Source organism: Hyperolius riggenbachi, chromosome 8 (assembly GCF_040937935.1).
Source record: "Hyperolius riggenbachi isolate aHypRig1 chromosome 8, aHypRig1.pri, whole genome shotgun sequence".
NCBI lineage: Eukaryota > Metazoa > Chordata > Amphibia > Anura > Hyperoliidae > Hyperolius > Hyperolius riggenbachi.
The window spans coordinates 59,785,662-59,806,250 of NC_090653.1; the positions used below are offsets into that span (position 1 = coordinate 59,785,662).

Sequence of the window (20,589 nt, forward strand, 5' to 3'; positions counted from 1 at the left end):
TGGAATATTGGTATACAGAGCGGATACGTCACAAGTGAGCCAACAGTAGTCTGGATCCCATGAAACGGGTTTAAGTAGATCTATGAGGTGTTGAGAATCTTTTAAATAAGAGGGTAGTGTTTGTACTAACGGTTGTAAGTGTTTATCGACAAATTTGGATAAATTACTAGTGATGGACTCCATGCCGGAGATTATTGGTCTACCGGGGGGGTTTTGTAATGCTTTATGTATTTTAGGGAGATAGTAAAAGAATGGTGTTTTCGGATGATAATTGATGATGAAGTTACGTTCATTCTTTGTAATGATACCATTTGAGAAAGCTTCATTGATGAATCGTTTTAGAGTGGTGTTGAATTCAGGAGTGGGATCGGTGGTCAATCTGGCATAGTGTAAGGGATTGTCTAATAATCTGTTTGCTTCTTTTATGTAATCAGATGTGCGACCGATTGCAGCCTTTAACATGGATTTCATAGAGATGCGAGCTACCCACAGGGAGCATTTGCTGGTTCAGTTCAGAGCCACACCGTCACTACCGGTCCAGGAGAATACACCAGGAACCACACCAGACAACAACATCCCTGATATCGACTTAAAACCCATATTCCACAAACTTGAACAAGCACTCAAAGATGAATTTTTTAACATTGCTGACATAGCGATGCAACAGACATATATAGATGAAAAAATATCCCCTGACGGTATACGCATAAAAACATTAACTGCGTTCCCTAAAGATCCTGTATTCACTGATGATTGGTACATTTATTTAGAAACTTGTACAGGGGGAATGATGGAGAGAATAATTAAAAAGCGAACCTCTATAATAGATGATCTTCAATCCATTATTCGTGATTATAAAGAACAACTGTCTCTTCACCTCAAAAACAAACTATATCACCCCCTGATGTCCAATCTAATTGCACGTTTAAAGAAATTCGAGGCAGACACAGTAGAAATAAAACTCAAAAAATTGAATCGAGACCGATTATCATCCGAAAACACCATTCTTTTACTATCTCCCTAAAATACATAAAGCATTACAAAACCCCCCCGGTAGACCAATAATCTCCGGCATGGAGTCCATCACTAGTAATTTATCCAAATTTGTCGATAAACACTTACAACCGTTAGTACAAACACTACCCTCTTATTTAAAAGATTCTCAACACCTCATAGATCTACTTAAACCCGTTTCATGGGATCCAGACTACTGTTGGCTCACTTGTGACGTATCCGCTCTGTATACCAATATTCCACATTCCTTTGGTCTTCACTCACTTCAGTATTTCTTGTCCACCAATCCAGATATGCCCATAATACAACAGCAATTCATCAATCAATGTGCCGAGTTTATTCTACATCATAATATTTTTTCTTTTATGGACAACTTTTATCATCAAACTACCGGTACAGCTATGGGGAGCTCCTTTGCCCCTTCTTATGCTAATCTTTCAATGGGCTTTTTAGAATTACTGAAATTCCATAACCCACACCCTTTCACAGAGAATATCATCTTCTATAAGAGGTACATTGATGACCTCATCTTTATCTGGAAGGGCGATCATACAGATATTCCGAAATTTCTTGAATTCCTCAATGATAACCCGGCTGGTCTCTCATTCACCTCCCAATACCATCCCAATTCAATAGAGTTTCTCGACTTGGTCCTTTACTCCACTGACAATATGATAAAAACAAAAACATACTTCAAGAAGGTTGATGCTAATAACTTTATACACTTTGATAGTTTCCACCATCGACCCTGGACAACCAATACTCCCTATTGCCAATACAAGAGAATATTTCGGAATTGCACAGAACTCTCAGATTTTCATACACAGTCCCAGATTCTTACTAGAAAATTCACTGAACGTGGATACCCGAAAAAACTCATAAAAGACGCCAAACATAAAGCAACCAAGACCCCCGCAACCACTACCACTACTGATCATTCAGCTACTGTAAGTTCATTTCCAAGATTCATTACTGGCTACAGTAGCCAACATAGCCAAATTCGCTCCATCCTAAAGAACAGATGGGAAATATTGGCCCAAGACCCTTATCTCAAACCATCAATACCCAAAACACCATCCCTTACTTTCAAAAGGGCCCCCAATCTGCGGGGGTTACTGGCACCCAGCAAATTCAAAAACACTAAACCTCCAACAGTTCACACTACCACTGTAGCTAACCCAGGCTCTTTTCCATGTCAACATTCACGTTGTCAAGCCTGCCCTTTTGTCACAACCACTCGGAAGTTCTCATCCAATACTACTAACACTGAATTCAGCATCAAACAACACATAGACTGCACTTCAAGGAATGTAATCTACGTTATCACCTGCCCGTGCCATTTACAATATGTTGGTCGGACCACCCAACTGGTTCGGAGTCGGATAGGACAACATAAAAGGAACATACTGAAACACTATCCCCTACATAGCGTCTCCAAACACTTCAGCACCCACCACAATGGTGATCCCCAGTCACTCACCATCACCTTAATAGAGTCTATTCAGTCACTTAATAGCACTTTTGAGGCCTTGAAGAACAAAGAGATGTTCTGGATACAAACACTCAGGACTCTGGCTCCTGAGGGCATGAATGAAGTATTAGAAAAATTATTTTAATTGTATCAACCTTTTTTATAATTACAGTCCTCTCTTTTATCGTTTCCCCTATTTTTTAGGTTATGGCAATTATTAATTCCTACTAATTCTAATGACAACTCTTTTTAATGATGATGTTACAGCAATCTGTTATTAATATAGTTATGAACACGGTTGTTTTTTATGATTATACAGCAATCAGTTTTTTATATTTCATGTATTTTTTGTATACTATATGACATATGAGATGAACTGGATTGTCCCTCCTAATAATTTTTTCCTTTTGTTCCCTTGTCCCCTACCCTTTCCCTTTTTCCTTTTCCATCTTCCCCTCCCCTTTTACCCCCATTCATCTCCCACCTCTACATTTTATACCCTTCACTTTCCATGGAATTTTTATACAATCTTCATTTTTCAATGAGATAGCATCATTATCCATATTAGCATGTTATATTATTAACAACCACTAGATGGCAGCAATTGGATATATAGTCAGCATCGACGTTTTAAAACAAACATATAACTATCAGGACAATATATAATATTTCTTGTACCTATATGCATTTAATCATACAGTCAGTTTATGGTCAGTGCTTTAAATATGTCAGATATTAAGTAATCTCCACCGGGCACCCCGCTGCCTATACTAACATGGCGACAGCAGTATAAATTATCAAGTGCGCATGCACTGCCCCTCCTTCACCTCCCGTATAGCGTAACTTGCGACGTGACGTCAGCATCACATTGCGCAGCCTACACGTCAGTTCCAGCTTCCGGAAGTAGCTGGAGATGATCCTTCCGCATTTGACACACTTACGCTGGCGCATAATGGCCATATAACTGCTCAGCTGCGGCGGCAGCCCCTCACATTTGGCGCTGGGCCTCTTGAGTGACACAGTCCTGGTGAGTACACACTACCTGTTTACCATGATGCTTATATGTTTCTCGTATATCAGCGCTGATTGGTGAGCATGAGGTCCTTTGTAACACGTGCTCCAGACCAGTGTTTAATATTGTAGCAGTACAACCACGCTATATTGTACACCTATTAGGGGAGTTCACTCACCCATACAATTGCTTTACACTCTGGCAGATTTTATTTATATTTAATCTGTACCTATGATAATGATGTAATGCTTTAACCATCCCATGTTTATGTTATTACTCGTCTTGGATTCCAATTGGATATATATACTAGTCTGTTTGTGATATAAATGGGGCTTTATTGTCTTATGTGATGATCCTTTGCAATATAACTTATAGATCTTCGATTATTTAGGATCTATGTACCTTTTGTGTACCCAGCATTCTTTGATATATCGTATGCTCTTTTTATTTTTGTCTTTGTATCTTAGTGTATCTCCAACACTGATTGCCTGATGAAGCGGGCTCTTGACCCGTGAAACGCGTTGCATGCCTGGAGAACTTATAATAAATTTTATTATTTATGTAGAACCACTAATTGGCTGGTCATTATATATCTGAGGGTGGTAACCACCAACCCCCCTCCTTTTAAACGGTTTTTAAATCATTTTACTCTAAATTGGCGCCTCTGTTACCATCAGTTATTCTTTAAATACATCAGTAGGGCTGTCAGGCAGCTGGTATTATTTAGGAAAAAGTAAATATGGCATATTTTTCTCCCAAACGTTGTCCTTTAAGGAAGACTTCAAGTAGTTATTTCACTCAGGAAACATTCTACTGTAGATTAACCATTTCAGGATGGGAGCAATTTTCACATATCAGCACTCCAATTCGTTCGCCAATAACTTTATTACTACTTATCACACCTAAATGATCCATATATTTTTTTTTTCAGGAAAAATTAGGCGTTTAGTGGGTCATAATTTTGTTTAGTAATTACCTTATTTTCTATGCATTTTAACCTCCTGAGCATTAAGCCGCTGAGGTTTTGTTACTTTTTCCCCGATCATTAAATATTTGTGCCAAATGACTATAAACCCTCTAGCTAGCACTAGGCTGTCACCCTCCGATCCCCGCTGCTCCCCCTTTTATACATTACCCAGCCTGGATCCAGCGATCAGTGCAGCCTCCCCAGACAGTTCCGGTCTTCACTATGGTGAGGATCGCACATGACGTTATGATGTCGCCGACGTCATGACATCGTGAACAAACCCGATCCTCCCCATAGAGAGACTGAGCTGTGCAGGGAGTCTGCACAATCGCTGGATTCAGGGGGGGTAATGTATAAATGGGGGGATCGGGGGGGATCGCAGGGGAGCGGCGGGTGCCTGACACTTTTACTAGCTAGTGTTAGTGTTAGCTAGAGGGTTTACAGTCATTTGGCACAAATATTTAATTATGGTGGACTCCTGGGGCCACAGAGCGGTTTGCCCAACACAGTGTCGGGCATACCACTAAAGAGGTTGAAGGGAAAATACCGGAAAAAAATAGAAAAAAAACACACTTTCTCAATTTACATCAATTATAGCTTTACAATACAATGTTAACTATACATTAAACGCACAAATGTTATTTGCTTATCCATCCTGGTTATTGCAACATTTAGATTATGTTCTAGTACAATGTATGGGGACAATATTGTATTTGGAAATAAAGGTGTCTTTTTTCTGTCTTTTGTTTTTTGCTTTCTCATTCACTATCAATGACTACAAGACCTAATTTGCAAAAATAATTCTAATGTACCCTCATGACATACATATTTAAAAAGTCACGTTCCTAAGGTAACAATATATATATTTTTTTATTTTATATTCTGTCACTTTGCTTTCATTTTACAAGTCTTTTATTTTGGTACAGAATATGTGAACATTTAATGGCTTTTGATTCAGTTTGTGACTAAAAAGGATACACAACACATGGGCCTCAACCCTAATACTCATTACAGTTAAAATGTTACCACATCTGTCTCTTGTAGTTTTGCTAAAACTTTCCTAAGTATGATTATCATTTTGAAAATGACTTTTTATGCTGGATTGAGTTTGTTTATTTTTATTAATTTTTATGTGACGTAGGTCCAAGCGTTAGACACTTCAAAATGTATTCTAAAACTCGTCACAGTTAAAACGATACCACATGAACCTTATTTAGTAACAAACTGGTGGTGCACTCTGCACATCTACACTATTTGTCCAATTTGCATCTCTGCCATAGGCGCTTAGCCAAATATCGATCTGCAGAGCTTTTTTACTGCTCCGTTACTGCCTGATGAAGCGGGATTGTGCCTGCAAAAAGTGTAGCATTGTGGAGTTTTCAAATAAATTCCATTGTTGACTAATTATTAACAGATTTTGTGTCTACTTACTGTGGAGGTAAGTCCACCACTACCTCCTTTTTAATTGGATTTTAAATGCTTTTATCCTACTTTTGGTGCCATTGTTACAACTTCTCATTGTATTCCATGTAAAAGTAGCTGTTATCCTACAGTTACATACATTTCTTGTTTTCAAATGAAGTGGTGTACATTTACTATGTTCTTACCTGCTGCCTCTGCTCACTAAAACTCTCCTACTGCTGTTACACCTAACACTAATACTCCTTCTGCCGTTACACCTAACACTAGCCATGCTGCCACTACACCTTTCACCAACCTCACTGCCACCACTTCTAAAACTGTGTTTCAATATGGTTAGGAATCAGTCCCAGGTAACAGAAAAAGGAACTTTTGTTAGTGTAACGATCCACACTTGAGCACACCACTATGCTCAAATAGTACCAGGTTTCTTTATAGGAGGATCAATTTAAATCAAGTGAAACCACAAAATAGCGATCTGTTTCCAAAATTTTAGTTTCACACTTTATTATATTCACAAAAAAATATTTTTCTTCTTCAGAAAGGTAGAAAAAATATTTGTAAAACAGCACAAGAATTTGTGGTACAGACATAGAAAAAACAATAGAAAAAGCAGATCATAGACACTGTGTGCTTTGTTTGAGGAAAAAAGGTAATTTTAGTTCAGGCGACGACACTAGTCCATTTCGAGTTATTGACCCTTCGTCAGGCCTTTACAAAGCATAGAGAATTATCTTAACCAGAGAATATGTACAGTCATAAAAGACCAAAAATGAATTTGATTAGTAAAGAGGTATCTGTTCCAACCAGACACAACCCGGCACCTGACTGATGGCTGACATAGGGAAACTCAGCTGCAAACACAGTGTGCTAAAACTAGCATCACTGCAGCTTCAACTAACACTAACATAATTGCCCCTTACCATTCCTCTTGCTTGCCAAGTCCTCAAAGTCACGGCTTTCCAAATCATCACAGCTGTAGTACCATCATTTGCCAAGGCTGCTGAATCTAAACACCACGGTGCCAAAATTAACATTGAAGGCTACATTACTGCTAATACATGATGCAACCAACTGCATAGAAAGAGGTGAAATATTGCATTCTCTGAGTCACCAGCTTGTGCCATTCTATTTTATTGTATTCTTCAATCTTTTCATTTTTGTGGGACCTAGACAGATACTGGCACTGTATAGGGACTGCCCCTTTAAACAAACAAGGACATACATACAGGGAGTGCAGAATTATTAGGCAAGTTCTATTTTTGAGGAATAATTTTATAATTGAACAACAACCATGTTCTCAATGAACCCAAAAAAACTCATTAATATCAAAGCTGAATATTTTTGAAAGTAGTTTTTAGTTTGTTTTTAGTTTTAGCTATTTTAGGGGTATATCTGTGTGTGCAGGTGACTATTACTGTGCATAATTATTAGGCAACTTAACAAGAAACAAATATATACCCATTTCAATTATTTATTGTTACCAGTGAAACCAATAAAACATCTCAACATTCACAAATATACATTTCTGACATTCAAAAACAAATCAAAAACAAATCAGTGACCAATATAGCCAACTTTCTTTGCAAGGACACTCAAAAGCCTGCCATCCATGGATTCTGTCAGTGTTTTGATCTTTTCACCATCAACATTGCGTGCAGCAGCAACCACAGCCTCCCAGACACTGTTCAGAGAGGTGTACTGTTTTCCCTCCTTGTAAATGTCACATTTTATGATGGACCACAGGTTCTCAATGGGGTTCAGATCTGGTGAACAAGGAGGCCATGTCATTAGTTTTTCTTCTTTTATACCCTTTCTTGCCAGCCACGCTGTGGAGTACTTGGACGCGTGTGATGGAGCATTGTCCTGCATGAAAATCATGTTTTTCTTGAAGGATGCAGACTTCTTCCTGTACCACTGCTTGAAGAAGGTGTCTTCCAGAAACTGGCAGTAGGACTAGGAGTTGAGCTTGACTCCATCCTAAACCCGAAAAGGCCCCACAAGCTCATCTTTGATGATACCAGCCCAAACCAGTACTCCACCTCCACCTTGCTGGCGTCTGAGTCGGACTGGAGCTCTCTGCCCTTTACCAATCCAGCCACAGGGCCATCCATCTGGCCCATCAAGACTCACTCTCATTTCATCAGTCCATAAAACCTTAGAAAAATCAGTCTTGAGATATTTCTTGGCCCAGTCTTGACGTTTCAGCTTGTGTGTCTTGTTCAGTGGTGGTCGTCTTTCGGCCTTTCTTACCTTGGCCATGTCTCTGAGTATTGCACACCTTGTGCTTTTGGGCACTCCAGTGATGTTGCAGCTCTGAAATATGGCCAAACTGGTGGCAAGTGGCATCTTGGCAGCTGCACGCTTGACTTTTCTCAGTTCATGGGCAGTTATTTTGCGCCTTGGTTTTTCCACACGCTTCTTGCGACCCTGTTGACTATTTTGAATGAATCGCTTGATTGTTCGATAATCACGCTTCAGAAGCTTTGCAATTTTAAGAGTGCTGCATGCCTCTGCAAGATATCTCACTATTTTTGACTTTTCTGAGCCTGTCAAGTCCTTCTTTTGACCCATTTTGCCAAAGGAAAAGAAGTTGCCTAATAATTATGCACACCTGATATAGGGTGTTGATGTCATTAGACCACACCCCTTCTCATTACAGAGATGCACATCACCTAATATGCTTAATTGGTAGTAGGCTTTCGAGCCTATACAGCTTGGAGTAAGACAACATGCATAAAGAGGATGATGTGGTCAAAATACTCATTTGCCTAATAATTCTGCACTCCCTGTATAATACGTTTGGGAGGCAAAAAGGGGTTTCATTCCCATCCCTGGCATGATGAAGAGATAGACCATTGTTTGGGTCAATTAGTGTGCCCTAAGATGAGTCTTTGTCTACATCCTTTGGAAGGTGACAGGTACACAGCTTAAATTCCTGCCACCTGTTGAGCACATCTCTTAAACTTTTTTTTACACCAGAACAACTCATAATCAACAGAATCTGTATGAAATGGTGTTGCACAGTAGCCCTTTCCACTGGAGGAACTTAAAATCTAATTGTTGGCATAATGCTTACAATGAAGTAACTGTAACGATTGGTGTCAGCACACAGAGAGAATCTGATTATTGATGATCTGCAGAATCACCAATAATACAAGTATGACTAACCTCTGGACACCTAATGAAGTGTAAGTGTTTGGTGTACTGTAGGCTATCTCCCGTGAGGTGGGAGACACAGGCAGCTCGGCCAGGAACCACCTGAGGGGCAGGTGGCCCTTGGTGGTGCAGGGACTATCTCCTTGAGAGAGGGAATAGAGAGAACCTGGCAACCAGTGATACTTGGTGATCAGATAATAGACTGTACTGCAGCCAGGGGACTGCAGAGGAGTAGAGGCCACTGGCTGCTTAGCAGGCCGGACTCTCTGAGGAGCAGGAGTCCTAATAGCTAACTGACACTTGGTGGAATAGTGTCACAGCTTAGTACAGATAGGCTGAGCACTGAAGGGATGAGTGACAATCTGGAGGGTCGGGCAGGCCAGGTCGGCAACACACGAGCAGATAAGGTACAGAGACAGAAGGCTGTTTCGGTAACCGGGTACAGGCAGGGTTTGGCAACAGGTAGGCAGATATGCAGAGGTACCGAATCAGAAAGCAAGAGAGAGGTCGACAGAGCAAATAGTCATAACAGATATAAAGCACAGTCCTAGTCTGAGGTGTGAGGTCCTTGGTCTCGACACCCAGTAACTAGTCTAGAGAATAACTCAGCAATGACACAGTAATCCTAAGCTTGGGTGTGAGGTCCTTGGTCTCAACACCCCGGAACTGGTCTAAAGTATAACACAGCAATGACACAGTGATCCTAAGCTTGGGTGTGAGGTCCTTGGTCTCAACACCCTGGAACTGGTCTAAAGTATAACACAGCAATGACACAGTGATCCTAAGCTTGGGTGTGAGGTCCTTGGTCTCAACACCCCGGAACTGGTCTAAAGTATAACACAGCAGTAATCTGGCTAAGTGTGAATTCCCAGGTCCACCTGGTTCTAACACACTGTGGGATCTGACTGAGGTCTGAGTGCTCACACGTAAGTATTCGCAGCGGCAGACAACCAGAGACTGACCAGCAAGATCTATATATACTGCAGCGCTCCTCCGCGCCTCCCTGCGCCACTCAGCCAATCAGTAACAGGGCTGGGATCAGCCGATCGACCTGATCAGCTGATCCCTCTCCTACTGGCATAAAGAGCTTGCCTTCTAGTGCACGCGCGTAGCTCTCCATCTGTGTGCACTAGAAGGCCCAGGCAAACCAGACGCATGCTGCTGTGCGGAAACCTAGACAGAGGTAAATAAATGTTAATTTATTTTTTAAGTATGCATGTTTATGGATCACACGAAAAGAACAACATATTTAAGTGTCACTGGATTGCACCTTCCTATGTTCTTTCTGGTACTTTTCATATATTTTGTCCTACTTGGAAGTAATGTAACCATTTTTGTTTTAATTAAAAATCTAATGTTGGCATAAGAGATATTACATCTTACGTCTAACTTTTTTTTTTTTTTTTTTTTTATTTTATAAAGGAGTGTCTATGGATCAGACAAATAGGACCACATTTTTTATCATTACTGGTTTATCCAGCAATCCTGAATTACATTTTCCTGTATTCCTTCTGGTCCTTTTCCTTTATTGCATCACTGTTGGAGGAAATGTGACTATTCTTTTCCTCATCTGCATGGATCGCCAGCTTCATACTCCCATGTATTTCTTCCTGGCCAACCTGTCCATCTTGGACCTCGGCTGTTCTACAACCACTCTCCATAAAGTTCTTTTAAGTTTTATCTCGGGAGACAGCACCATTTCTTTTGCAGGTTGCTTGGCACAAATTTTTACATTTGTATCTTTAACATGTGATGAATTACTGATTTTGACTGCAATGAGTTACGATCGTTATGCAGCCGTATGCAACCCTTTGCTTTATAATGTGATCATGAATTTTAGAGTCTGCGCTCTATTGGCTACAGTTTGCTGGGCTTTGGGATTTATAGAAACCACAGAAACACTAATAGAGCTAACCAAGCTAACATGTTTTAGATCAAATACAATTAATCATTACTTCTGTGACATTGTGCCTGTGATGAAGCTGTCATGCAGTGACACTTTATTTTTGGAGATTTACATTCTCATCATGGGAAGTTTGGTTTATATTCTAATCCCATTTCTTCTTACTTGTGTTTCCTATGTTTTCATTATCTCTGCAATTCTGAAGATCCATTCCAACACTGGCAGATGGAAAGCCTTCCGAACCTGTTCCTCACATCTCACAGTGGTCATCCTTCTCTACACTACTCTTATCTGCCAGTACTTAAGACCAGTTTCAGTGGATACATTAGACTCTGTTAATTTTTTTTCCCTCTTCAATACCGTTGCTGTGCCCATATTAAATCCCCTGATCTATAGCTTGAAAAATGAGGAGGTGAAGGCTGCATTCAAGAGACTAAGATGCACTGTGTAGATTCTGATTAATTGAAAACTACTTCAATACTGAGGTTGTTTTCACAGTTCAGTGCAGCTCTGATTAAAGGAAAATAAGGGGAATATGAAATACACTTTTTATCCATTTGTATTCATTTTTATCCATTTTAGCTTTAATGTAAACAGTTGTACAGTACATTAAACCCACAGATTTTATTTGTATATCTTTCCTGTTTTTTGTTTTATTTTATACATGTTTACTCTATAGTCCTGCCATTAAATTACCTGGGGGAGGAGGGGGTTTGTTGTCATTCCTTTTCAACTCTATAGCCTTTTTAGAAGCTTAGAGATGAATCAACAGTGTTCTTTAGGATGCTGTAGAGAGGAGAGTGCAGTGACTTATGTTCAAGTCCTCTGGTGGAAAGTGTGGCTTGGCAGCCAGCGTGTAATACGCTGGCACGTCCTGACGTCTACGCTGGCACGTCCTGACGTCACGTCATGTGACGCCCTGTTGCCATGAAGATGCAAGGCGGGACATCGGGGGGCGAGGTGAGTTACAAATTCCCCGGTGCCCACTCGCAACTTTGCAGGGAGATAAATAGATTTTTCTGCAAACATAAATAAATGCCAGATGCCTTAATTCACAGGTGTCGAACTCCAGGCCTGGAGGGCGAGATCCTTGCCAGTGTTTAGGATGGACTGAGAAAGAGAGGAATGTGTTCTACCTGATGGACCCCACTTTTCCTGATTCAGACCCATCAATTCATTTGAGCTGTGTCAAAGATGTGTGAGGACCTCGGCCCTTGAAGGACCGGTTTGACATCCCTGCTTTAATTACAACAGAACAAAAAGGTTCTTGAACAGATGTTTGCTAATATATGACAGATAGATAAGACCTTTTGTTTACTCAGCCATCAGCGATTTCGATTTTAGATGTGAACAAAGCCTTACTGATGGCTAACACAGTACAATACTCTACTGTTACTAAAATTAACTCTTGAACCAAAACAGGCCATCTTCAGAAAACCCCTGCCACAGATGAAGGCCATCGGAGTACAGGAAGAGAGAAGGCCATTTGGACTGTAGAGCAAGGCCAAAAACCTGGACAAATCAAGTTTGCAAGAGAACATTACTGTGTTAAAAGAAGCTTTAAAGGATACCTGAACTGACATGTGACATGATGAGATAGACGCTATGTTCCTTTTTTTTCTTTCTCTGCCTGAAAGAGTTAAATATCAGGTATGTAAGTGGCTGACTCAGTCCTGACTCAGACAGGAAGTGATTACAGTGTGACCCTCACTGGTAAGAAATTCCCCTTCTTACTTCTTTCTTGCTCTCAGAAGCCATTTTCTTCTAGGAAAGTGTTTTATAGTTGAAATTTCTTATCAGTAAGGGTCACACTGTAGTCACTTCCTGTCTGAGTCAGGACTGAGTCAGCCACTTACATACCTGATATTTAACTCTGTCAGTCAGTGAAAGAAAAAAAGGAACACAGCATAGTTATTTGTGTGCTAGGCACTGTACATACACATGTCTATCTCATCATGTCACATGGCAGTTCGGGTATACTTTAACCACTTTGCGTCCAAAAACAGAGCAATTTTCTGCTTTCACACTTCTGCCATTCATTAGCCAATAACTTTATCAATACTTATCACACATAAATTATCGATATACCTTGTTTTTTTCACCACCAATTAGGCTTTAATTGGGTGTTACTTTTTGCTAAGAATTATTTGATTTTGTATGCATTTTAAAGGGAATAAGGGGAGAAAAATAAAAAAAGCAATTATATCTCAGTTTTCAGCCATTATAGTTTAAAAATAATAAGCACTACTGTAGATTAAACCCACACATTAAATGTGCCTGTTTGTCTTGGTTATTAAAACATTTCAATTATGATCCTAGTACAATGTATGGCGAGTTGGCAACAATATATTATTTGAAAATAAAAGTGTTTTTTTTCAATGTTGTGTCTTTGGCTTTACCTGCAATTTATGTGGCTCTTTTGTATCCCCCTACCCCTAGTTAGCCAGATGTGCTCCTGTATATTCCCCCCTCCCCCATTGTTGACCAGATGTGCCTCTGTACCCCTCCTCCCAGCCCCAGTTAGCCTGGTGTGCCTCTGTAACCCCCCAGATGTGGCTTTTTATCCCCATAGTTAGCCAGGTGTGGTTTTAAAGCCCCCCTCCCATAGATAGCCAGGTATGTGCCCCTGTATCCCCCCTCCCCTCATGGATAGCCAGCTATGTGCCTTGTAATCCCCCCCATGGATAGCCAGGTGTGGGCCCCTTTATCCCTCCCCCTCCCCCATGGATAGCAAGCTATGCGCCATGTAACCCCCCCCCCCCCATGGACAGCCAGGAGTGTGCCCCTTTATTCCTTCCCCTTGCCCCATTGATAGCCAACTGTGTGCCCTGTAATCCCCCCCCCCCCCACATGGATAGCCAGGTTGGCCCTGTGGGGCCTTTTATCCCTCCTCCTCATGGATAGCCAGCTGTGTGCCCTGTGATCACCACCCCCCATAGATAGCTAGGTGTGGGCCTCTTTATCCCCTCCCCTCATGGATAGCCAGCTGTATGCAAAAAGTATTCCCCCCATATGGATAGCCAGGTGTGGGCCCGTTACATGCCAGGACATGCCGTCATCATGCCAGGACCCGATCCATTCGGCATAGTGAGGCTCACAGCGGTACTGAATGGAGGGGGGTCGCGATCGTCGCAGGAACAAGTACAGGTGAGTGATTGCTACATTGTGATTGCAGCATGGAGCATGGAGGAAGGAAGGGTATTGGAGGGGTAATACAGGAGATCGGGCGGGGGGTGGGGGGATCGGAGCCCCAGGAAGGGATGCATATTTAGTGTAGTTAGGGGGAGGGGGGTTAAGGAGCCCAGGCGTGTGCTAGCATGCATGCTGTGCTCATTAAATCAAAGTAACTTATATTCACGTCGTGTGGCTTTTAGGAGCCACTTGCAACTACGTGAATATACTGTAGTTAGCATGTAAAGTGGTTAAAGCGGACCAGAACTCAGAACTATCTATCTGCTCTAAAAGATGCACATCTGCATAAAAACCTTTAAAGAACAACATGTCTTTGTTACAGCTGATACGAATCCTACAATAAATCTTCAGTGTGTCTACTTCCTATCTTTCATGGAAGAAGACATTTTGTTAACACCCTGTGTTTACAAATTAGCTTTCCTGCCATGACAGAGGAGATTTCTGAGCTGATACAGCTGAGAGATCAAATTGCAGTTGTGATTAGTCACAGATGAGGGGTATTAGACAGGCTAAACTCTCTAAGTACATTCAGGGGCATTTCTCTCTGTTTTCCTTCTCTCCTGTGCAAGAGTTCAGGTCCACTTTAACAGTTTACTAATGACTATAAGGCACAATAAGGCACAATAAAGTAGAAATTATTGCTTGCATTGTCAGTTCTCCCTTATGTTAGTTTTTAATCATTTTATGACTTCTTTCCTTTGATCTAAAACCCCACAAAGGAATACGACACACTATGAGCTGCTTTATTAGCCATTTGAAGAACAGTGATTGCAACATATAAATATATTGCAGAAGAATAGGGTTGAAAACCAAACATTAGTACTTCTGGTGACCCAGAGCTGTGAGGGGACAACTACTAACTTTCCTTTCCTCCAATAAAGGGGCCCACCCTTTCGATCAGGTGTTTTTGGGACATCACTTGTTGTGGGTGTGAAGCCCATGATTTCCACACTTGTTTTATGATCCTTAAAATATCCTCCCCTTCCTGGTTGAGAAGGTTATTAAGGGTAGGCAAGGGAAAGGGTGTAAACATTGGGGGCTCCATCAAAATTTTGCTGGGGCCCTATGATTTGTAGTTAAAATGCCTTTAACCACTTGAGGACTCAGCCTTTACCCCCCCTTAAGGACCGGCGCTGTTTTTTCCATTCAGACCACTGCAGCTTTAACGGTTTATTGCTCAGTCATACAACCTACCACCTAAATGAATTTTGGCTCCTTTTCTTCTCACTAATACAGCTTTCTTTTGATGCTATTTGATTGCTGCTGCGAGTTTCAGTTTTTATTATATTCATCAAAAAAGATATGAATTTTGGCAAAAAAATGATTTTTTTAACTTTCTGTGCTGACATTTTTCAAATAAAGTAAAATTTCTGTATACATGCAGCGCGAAAAATGTGGACAAACATGTTTTTGATTAAAAAAAACCCATTCAGTGTATATTTATTGGTTTGGGTAAAAGTTATAGCGTTTACAAACTATGGTGCAAAAAGTGAATTTTCCCATTTTTAAGCATCTCTGACTTTCCTGACTACCTGTCATGTTTCATGAGGTGCTAGAATTCCAGGATAGTATAAATACCCCCCAAATGACCCCATTTTGGAAAGAAGACATCCCAAAGTATTCACTGAGAGGCATAGTGAGTTCATAGAAGATTTTATTTTTTGTCACAAGTTAGCGGAAAATGACAGTTTGTCACAAAAAAAAAAAAAAAAAGTTTCCATTTCTGCTAACTTGTAACAAAAAAAAAATGAAATCTGCCATGAACTCAACCTGCCCCTCAATGAATACCTTGAAGTGTCTATTTTTCAAAATGGGGTCATTTATGGGGTGTGTTTACTGTCCTGGCATTTTGGGGGGTGCGGAATTGTAAGCACCCCTGTAAAGCCTAAAGGTAGTCATTGCACTGTGGGCCCCTTAGCGCAGTTTGGCTGCAAAAAAGTGTCACACATATGGTATCGCCATACTCGGGAGAAGTAGTACAATGTGTTTTGGGGTGTATTTTTACACATACCCATGCTGGGTGGGAGAAATATCTCTGTAAATGACAATTTTTTGATTTTTTTTACACACAATTGTCCATTTACAGAGTCATTTCTCCCACTCAGCATGGGTATGTATAAAAATACACCCCAAAACACATTGTACTACTTCTCCTGAGTACGGCGATACCACATGTGTGGCACTTTTTTGCACCCTAACTGCGCTAAGGGGCCCAGAGTCCAATGAGTACCTTTAGGATTTCACAGGTCATTTTGAGAAATTTGGTTTCAAGACTACTCCTCACGGTTTAGGGCCCCTAAAATGCCAGGGCAGTATAGGAACCCCACAAATGACCCCATTTTACAAAGAAGACACCCCAAGGTACTCAATTAGGAGTATGGTGAGTTCATAGAAGATTTTACTTTTTGTCACAAGTTAGCGGAAAATGATTTTTATTGGGTTTTTTTACCAAGTGTCATTTTCCGCTAACTTGTGACAAAAAATAAAATCTTCTATGAACTCACCATACTCCTAACGGAATACCTTGGGATGTCCTCTTTGTAAAATGGGGTCATTTGTGGGGTTCCTATACTGCTCTGACATTTTAGGGGCCCTAAACCGTGAGGAGTAGTCTTGAAACCAAATGTTTCAAAATGACCTGTGAAATGCTAAAGGTACTCATTGGACTCTGGGCCCCTTAGCGCAGTTAGGGTGCAAAAAAGGGCCACACATGTGGTATCGCCGTACTCGGGAGAAGTAGTACAATGTGTTTTGGGGTGTATTTTTACACATACCCATATTGGGTGGGAGAAATATCTCTGTAAATGACAATTTTTTGATTTCTTTACACACAATTGTCAATTTACAGAGATATTTCTCCCACCCAATATGGGTATGTGTAAAAATACACCCCAAAACACATAATACTACTTCTCCTGAGTACGGCGGTACCACATGTGTGGCACTTTTTTGCACCCTAACTGCGCTAAGGGGCCCAGAGTCCAATGAGTACCGTTAGTGAGAAATTTGGTTTCAAGACTACTCCTCACGGTTTAGGGCCCCTAAAATGCCAGGACAGTATAGGAACCCCACAAATGACCCCATTTTACAAAGAGGACATCCCAAGGTATTCCGTTAGGAGTATGGTGAGTTCATAGAAGATTTTTTTTTTTCACAAGTTAGCGGAAAATGACACTTGGTAAAAAAAGCCCAATAAAAATTATTTTCCGCTAACTTGTGACAAAAAGTAAAATCTTCTATGAACTCACCATACTCCTAATTGAGTACCTTGGGGTGTCTTCTTTCTAAAATGGGGTCATTTGTGGGGTTCCTATACTGCTCTGGCATTTTAGGGGCCCTAAACCGTGAGGAGTAGTCTTGAAACCAAATTTCTCAAAATGACCTGTGAAATGCTAACGGTACTCATTGGTCTCTGGGCCCCTTAGCGCAGTTAGGGTGCAAAAAAGTGCCACACATGTGGTATTGCCGTACTCGGGAGAAGTAGTACAATGTGTTTTGGGGTGTATTTTTACACATACCCATATTGGGTGGGAGAAATATCTCTGTAAATGGACAAATGTGTGTAAAAAAAATCAAAAAATTGTCATTTACAGATTTCTTCTACCCATCATGGGTATGTGTAAAAATACACCCAAAACACATTGGTCTACTTCTCCCGGGTACAGCGATAGCACGTGTGGCACTTTTTTGCAGCCTAACTGCGCTAAGGGGCCCAACGTGCAATGACTACCTTTGGGCTTTACAGGGGTGCTCACAATTTAGCCCCCCCCCCCCCCCCACATGACAGGACAGTTAACAAACCCCACAAATGACCCCATTTTAAAAATAAGACACCACAAAGTATTCCATGAGGGGCATGGTGAGTTTATAATAAAAATTATTTTTTGTCACAAGTTAGCAGAAAAGGATACTTTGTGAAAAAAAAAAAAAAAAAAAAATGTATGCTAACTTGTGACAAAAAACTAAATCTTCTATGAACTCACCATGCACCTCACGGAATACTTTGGGGTGTCCTCTTTCCAAAATGGGGTCATTTGTGGGGTCTGTCCTGGCATTTTAGGGCTTCTGCAATCATTACATGTATGACCAGTATTTCTGCTATACTCCTTATATTGGGCATACAGGTAGTGCATTCTGGGCTGAAAGGAAAAATGAACGGCAAACATCCCTTCATTCGCATCGATCAATGTGGATGAACAAATATCTGCCAAAAAATGTGAAACAAAAAGAAAAGAAAGAGGGACATAGGAGCTGCCACCCCAAAAATTCAAACCCACCAGCTCGTATGCCCAGGCAATCCTGATTTATTCATCCACATTGATCGATGTGAATGGAGAAATCATTGCTTGAGTTCTTTTTTGATACAAAGTGCTTGCCAAAGCATATGAATCCCCAACACCACACCTTGGCCCATATGCCTCGGCAAACGTATCTTTTTCACTGTGGAGGAGAAATCTCGTCCTACAGCGCTGCATGCACTGATTTTGTGTAACCTGACAGAAGCGCAATGCTTCTGTCAGGATGCACCATCAGTGCTGCAGCTGATTGGTCGGTCGGTCGGTCTGGATAGAAAAAAGAGAGAAGAAAAATGAAAAAAACAAAACAAAAAGGAGGGGAAGGCGTCCGCCTGGACATAGGAGCTGCCACCCCAAAAATCCAAACCCACCAGCTCGTATGCCCAGGCAATCCTGATTTATTCATCCACATTGATCGATGTGAATGGAGAAATCATTGCTTGAGTTCTTTTTTGATACAAAGTGCTTGTCAAAGCATATGAATCCCCAACACCACACCTTGGCCCATATGCCTCGGCAAACGTATCTTTTTTACTGTGAAGGAGAAATCTCGTCCTACAGCGCTGCATGCACTGATTTTGTGTAACCTGACAGAAGCGCAATGCTTCTGTCAGGATGCACCATCAGTGCTGCAGCTGATTGGTCGGTCGGTCGGTCGGTCTGGATAGAAAAAAGAGAGAAGAAAAACGAAAAAAACAAAAAGGAGGGGAAGGCGTCCGCCTGGACATAGGAGCTGCCACCCCAAAAATCCAAACCCACCAGCTCGTATGCCCAGGCAATCCTGATTTATTCATCCACATTGATCGATGTGAATGGAGAAATCATTGCTTGAGTTCTTTTTTGATACAAAGTGCTTGCCAAAGCATATGAATCCCCAACACCACACCTTGGCCCATATGCCTCGGCAAACGTATCTTTTTTACTGTGGAGGAGAAATCTCGTCCTACAGCGCTGCATGCACCGATTTTGTGTAACCTGACAGAAGCGCAATGCTTCTGTCAGGATGCATCATCAGTGCTGCAGCTGATTGGTCGGTTGGAAAAAAAGAGAGAAGAAGAAAAAAAAAAAAAAAAAAAGCAAGCAAGCAGCAAAGCACTTCAATAACATTAACTTTTTAAACTTTATTAAATATGTTCAAACCAAACAATAACATTGGTAACCAAATATTAACTTTTTTGCTTACCTGTTTTTTTGTTTTTGTTTTTTTTACCTGCGAGCTGAGGATAAACTTCTCCTCCCCCATGGGTCAATGTGCAAAGTGCAAATCGCACAGATATGTGGCGAAGTACATTATGCATTCTGTCCCAAGTGAAAGGAGAGGTTTCTGGCAGGCCAGTGTATTTGGATCTCTCAAAACCTGATGTTTGGGTTCACACTGCATACTGGCCTATCCGGTCGGTCGAGCCCGCCGCACCGTCTCGCCCAAAATAGATCTTCAGGGAATACCACAAGAGTAGCATTCGGCCTAGTAATTAACTGCGTCGCCGTAGACTAACATGACTTCCGGGCCCACCCAAATTGCCGCAGAAGCCACGCAGTAACGTAGGCATGCACTAGCATTAAGTCAAGCACTTCCAGCATAGTGGGGGACCGCAAAGTGTGACTTTTGCTAGGCAATTTGCCCTAACGCATCGCGCCAGTGTGAAATAGCACTGAGAGACCCTTGTGTGCCTACTGCTGTGTCTGTAGTTCCCTAGGTTCTAAAAGTGTGTCTTCTCGTGGTACCTCTCATAACACTCCCCTAGGCATAGGCCAGGTTGGTCAGGACAGCGGGGACAGTAAACGGGGGTGTCACGCCTTATTCCAGCCTTGCTGCAGACACGACATCTTTTTCTGGGGTTGCGTTGAGTTTGGGTACTGGGAATCGGGTAGGCGTAATGCCTTCCATGCAGCCGGCTAGTTGCATTTGGGGGTTGGGCTCTGGCACCTTCTGGATAGAGGAGTGCCGAAACAATGTCTTCCTGGAATTGAAGGAAAGATCCAGTTCTCCCAGCCTTACTGTAGAGAACAAAGCTGTTGTACATCGCCAATTGAATTAAATACACAGACACTTTCTTATACCAGCGTCTGGTTTTCCGGGAAATTAAATAGGGCCCTAACATCTGGTCATTGAAGTCCACCCCTCCCATGTTGGCATTATAGCTGTGGACGGCGAGG

At 41.4% G+C, this 20,589-nt stretch overlaps 1 protein-coding gene across 1 annotated transcript; it reads left to right on the forward strand.

The window, feature by feature from the left end:
* The first annotated feature begins 10,472 nt into the window (after positions 1 to 10,472).
* LOC137527337 (olfactory receptor 8A1-like) lies at positions 10,473 to 11,396 on the forward strand. Its single transcript, XM_068247846.1, has one exon. The coding sequence runs from the start codon at positions 10,473 to 10,475 to the stop codon at positions 11,394 to 11,396; it is 924 nt and encodes a 307-aa protein (XP_068103947.1).
* The last annotated feature ends 9,193 nt before the right edge of the window (positions 11,397 to 20,589 follow it).

Excerpts from the sequence above, each read along its gene's own strand:
- LOC137527337 (XM_068247846.1), top strand. The coding sequence starts at position 10,473 with ATGGATCAGACAAATAGGACCACATTTTTTATCATTACTGGTTTATCC.